This window comes from Vanessa atalanta, chromosome 14 (genome assembly GCF_905147765.1).
Source record: "Vanessa atalanta chromosome 14, ilVanAtal1.2, whole genome shotgun sequence".
In the NCBI taxonomy this organism is placed as follows: Eukaryota; Metazoa; Arthropoda; class Insecta; order Lepidoptera; family Nymphalidae; genus Vanessa; species Vanessa atalanta.
The window spans coordinates 8,755,647-8,759,956 of NC_061884.1; the positions used below are offsets into that span (position 1 = coordinate 8,755,647).

The 4,310-nt window shown below is 31.4% G+C and overlaps 2 protein-coding genes across 2 annotated transcripts; one reads left to right on the top strand and one right to left on the bottom strand.

The window, feature by feature from the left end:
* Positions 1–35: 35 nt before the first annotated feature.
* LOC125068849 (DNA repair protein Rev1) lies at positions 36–2,973 on the bottom strand. Its single transcript, XM_047678188.1, has one exon. The coding sequence runs from the start codon at positions 2,853–2,855 to the stop codon at positions 123–125; it is 2,733 nt and encodes a 910-aa protein (XP_047534144.1). The 5' UTR covers positions 2,856–2,973; the 3' UTR covers positions 36–122.
* A 510-nt stretch (positions 2,974–3,483) lies between these two features.
* Positions 3,484–4,171, top strand: LOC125068851. Its single transcript, XM_047678190.1, has one exon. The coding sequence runs from the start codon at positions 3,564–3,566 to the stop codon at positions 4,104–4,106; it is 543 nt and encodes a 180-aa protein (XP_047534146.1). The 5' UTR covers positions 3,484–3,563; the 3' UTR covers positions 4,107–4,171.
* The last annotated feature ends 139 nt before the right edge of the window (positions 4,172–4,310 follow it).

A 4,310-nucleotide genomic window follows, 5' to 3' on the forward strand; every position in this document is an offset into this window, starting at 1 on the left:
AGAAAGATTATCATTACAATAATAATGTTGTAATTAATGTCCTTTTCTGTGACTTTGCAACACATTATAAATTGGTCCATACTAAAAATCAGACAAACACTAAATAAATAGTGAATTCTCATTCATTGATCATTTATCCACAACTTTTTTCCATACACAGCTACCATTGCATTTTGTACTTCATCAATAACAGATTCCTGTACCTCGTACCAGATGTCTATATTCATTTCCCTTATCCTTCTCCTCAAAAAGTTTACCAAAACATACACCTTGTCTATTTTTTTATTGATAACCATTTCTCGCATATAAGTTGATATTAAATTAACGTCGCACAATTTAGGTGCTTGTCCACTGTCAAACCATGCACTAAGCAAATCTCTTACTTTATCCCAAGGTAAGCCAAGTAAACTTTCTTGTTCTTCTTCTATTTGTTTAGGTGTTGGTTTAATTTCTACTGGTTTATTTACCTCTCTATTCATCTCTTTTTTAGTATTAACTTCATCTGATATAGTTTGTGGAAATTGGAGAAATCTACTAATTGGGTTATAAGAAGTAAAAATTTGGGATTTTCCATTTTTTGGAGGTCTTCCTTTTCTCTTTAAAATGGGAGATTTCATATTTTCAACTTTAGGAGATTTCTTTACTGGTGATAAATGCATATTAGGTTTCTTTGGTGTGATTGGATCTCTTTTTTCATCTTCTGCTTTTGGTTTAAGGATTTCTAATTTATATTTTTCTGATTTTACTAAAGTTTTGTTTGTAAAAAACTTATTAATAGAACCTTTAACCTGTTTATTAATACTTTCTAATTTTGTCACCTGAATTCCAATTCCTCTTAATTCTTTTGGATCAATGTTTTGTTTTCTGCATATGGATATCACCTCCTTGGTAATAAGATGAACATCATTAGTAGCAGTCAGTAATGTAGTAGACTTATTGATAACATCACAAAATCCATGTCCCATAAATTTGGCAGTTTCTACAGGTGCTTTTTCAGCTCTTATCATGAGTTTAAGTGTTATACATTTACCCATTACTTTGAACTGCTGCATTCTAGATTGAACCTCGATTGAAAGTTGTTTTAAAAAATCTTCACATTGTTCATTATTTTCAAAACGAATACCATAATTTACCTCTGCTGACACTGATTTTCTAACTGTGTAATACACTAATGGGTTTGGATCATGCCCTCGACATTGGTCATATAATTGCAGTCCAGTTTTGTTACCCAAATGCTTTTGAAGGCATGTTAAAGATAAACTTTGAAGAGAACCACAAGTCTGGTGTCCCAGAGATTCTAACTTGTGTGAAATTTGTCTGCCAACACCTGGTAAGTCTTTAAGATTAATACAGTACATAAAGCTATTGATAATGTCTGATGTTAGAAAAAATTGGCCATCAGGTTTGGCTTGTTTAGTGGCAAGCCTTGCTTGCAAACGGTTACCACCAAAACCAGTAGAACATGGACAACCTGTTTTACTTTTTATTTCTTCTCTCAGAGCAGTTGCAAAATCATCAACACTCACTTTAAGGTAATCTAACAATTCAGTACAATCAACATACATTTCATCACAAGACACAGCTTCTATATCTAAAGTGTATTGTGCTATTGTATTGTACAAGGTGTATGCTACTTCCTTATATTCCTCAAAATCATAAGGTATAGTGTGCAAATCAGAACATAGTCGTAATGCTGCCCCCATAAACATACCATTAGTGATGCCTTTAGCTCTAGCCTCATAGGAACAGGAAGCTATCTCACTCATAGACCCAAATTGATCACCATCTTCAGTAATATTATCAATCCTCGTTTCAATGTCAACATCTTCTTCAGGAACACCAGATGCTTTACTAATCTTCTTGACCTGTTTTTGTTTGTACAAGTTAAATTCAGTCATTCTATCAACTCCTGATCTCTTTGGACGACTTTGTCCACCTTTTGAATGTGTAACAGCGATAGGTTTGCCTCTTAGTTCAGGTCTTTTACGTAAGCCCACCGACACAAAGAAACAATCCATGTCAATATGCATAATTGTTTTTCCATTTTGAAAATGTGACTTTGTTAATTTATTTTGTGAATTGTTTAATACTGATATTCTGTTCCTTAAGTCATCACGGGCACTAAATGTGAAATTACTGTTTTCTCTCAGATCATTAACATGTTGCTTGAAACATGCACCAAGTTGTGAAATATGATGCAATCTGGAGTTGTTATAAAATTCAGATATAAAGTTTGGATCGGCAGCTGTTTTTGCGATTACTTCACTTTTCTTAGATGTTGCATTTAAGGGCAAACTTTTGACAGGTCTCTCCGATGAAATACTGTTTTCATTGTTATATACTTTATCGTTACTTAGTTCTGAAATTTTAATATATGGACATGTATCGTTTACCTTTTCACATTTGACTAATTCTACTTGATCTTCTACTTTATTTATTTGGTTAAAATGAAGCCTAGCTTGTGACTTTGAATTCCGATACAGTAAATACTCTTTGTAATCCAAAACACGTTGGGCAGCTATACTATCTATTATCCATTGAGGTTTAACAACTTTTGCCAAAGGCATTTTCTTCACTTTTGTGTCTGGTAAATTAGAAGCTATAATAAAATCTTCACTTCGTTGATAAATATGATATACCCCTCCGTGTTGCGCCATTAGATCTTTTAATTCATCTGCCGATGGTGTGGTAAATCCATTAACAAATATACTTATCCCTTTAAATAAATCAGTCTGTTTACATTCTTTGCCGATACCAGAAGCAAATTGCTGTTCTAACTTTGCAACCTTTGCTTGCATATACCCACCCCAAGCTTCGAAGCCATTATCTGGAAACTTTTCATCTCTACGTCGCATATTGTATTTAAATTACTTAAACTTAAATCGAATATTCATGTTCTTAATAAATGTTAATTTTAAATATATATATAATACAATATTTAGATACTAATATGAATTCCTAGCTCCCGCCAAGAGTATTTATTTGTGTGTGGAATGACATATTTTTGACATTTGATAATAATGTATAGAAATTAAAAACTTGTTTAAAATTTTAATTTTAATAACACTTATTATTTTGATGTAATATTGAAGAGAATAAATAACTAATTATATAAACATTTTCTTATGAATTTTAGTACCGATATTTAAGTAAAAAAAAAGCCTTACAGTAAATAATAATAAATTGATTTATTATATTGCATTCGTACTGTCTAAAAAAACATCTTGCAAACCTAAATTCGAATTAAAAAAGACATTTGACATGGCGCTGCTGGAAAGGCGATTGCGATTGCAATTAATATGTAAACAGTGCGTTTTTTATTCTACCACTCCCGACAAGCCTTACGACAACACTTTCTTTTTTATTTATTAAATAATTTACACTATTTTCAAAAGATAAATAAAAACAAAATTAAAACAATTTGAATATCCGCTACATATTTAATCTGTGGATATTTTTTTGTAAAGTGACATTTCACCTCAATATACATTTAAAAACATAGCTTAACCGTTGAATCGTCTACAGAAATAATAACATTAAAACATTATCAAATCTCGAATATTATGTCCGCTATCGAAGAAGACTGTATTATAGCGCCATGGGTTGGACCCACATGCTATAAAAAAAGTTTCACAATAGTAGTTCTTTCTTCAAACGGTGATATTATTGAAAATTTATCGGAAGCAATTATTGACGTTCACACTAAAGGTGATTTTAGATGGAAATTGGTGGTGTTACGTTCGTTTAACTTAGAAGATATTGTGAGACAGTCGGACTTAACTGGAAAATTAGCTATAGATTTTGTTGTAATTGCGATTGATACGAGTAGAATATTTTGTATAGAATGGGCCAAAAAGGTTCTTGAACAAGTTCATCCAGATCTTAGGATTCGTCGTATTGTACTAGTAAATGCTAGTGGACTTCCAGTTAATGCAATGGCCGTTAATGCAAGTGAAATAATCACATTCTGCACTGAAAACAGACTCGAAATGTTAAATGGAAATGTGTCCAAATCCGAAGATGCACAATTTGTAGCTCGAAGAATTTTAAAATATGTTGAAGTGAGTGTAGGTGTTAAAACTGGTATTCCGAATTTGAACATTTGATATAAGCATGGAAAGGACTTGAATTATTTAATATAATAAGGAAAATAAATTATTGTAATTACACATTTTCAAATTATTTATTTATACTTCAATTGTACTACAAAATAATAGGAAGTTTTCTACAGTTACAATTATATATTACATAAATAAGAAAACTGTTACATGCTCATATAGCAGTCCTCACATATATGTTCAAATCTCAGT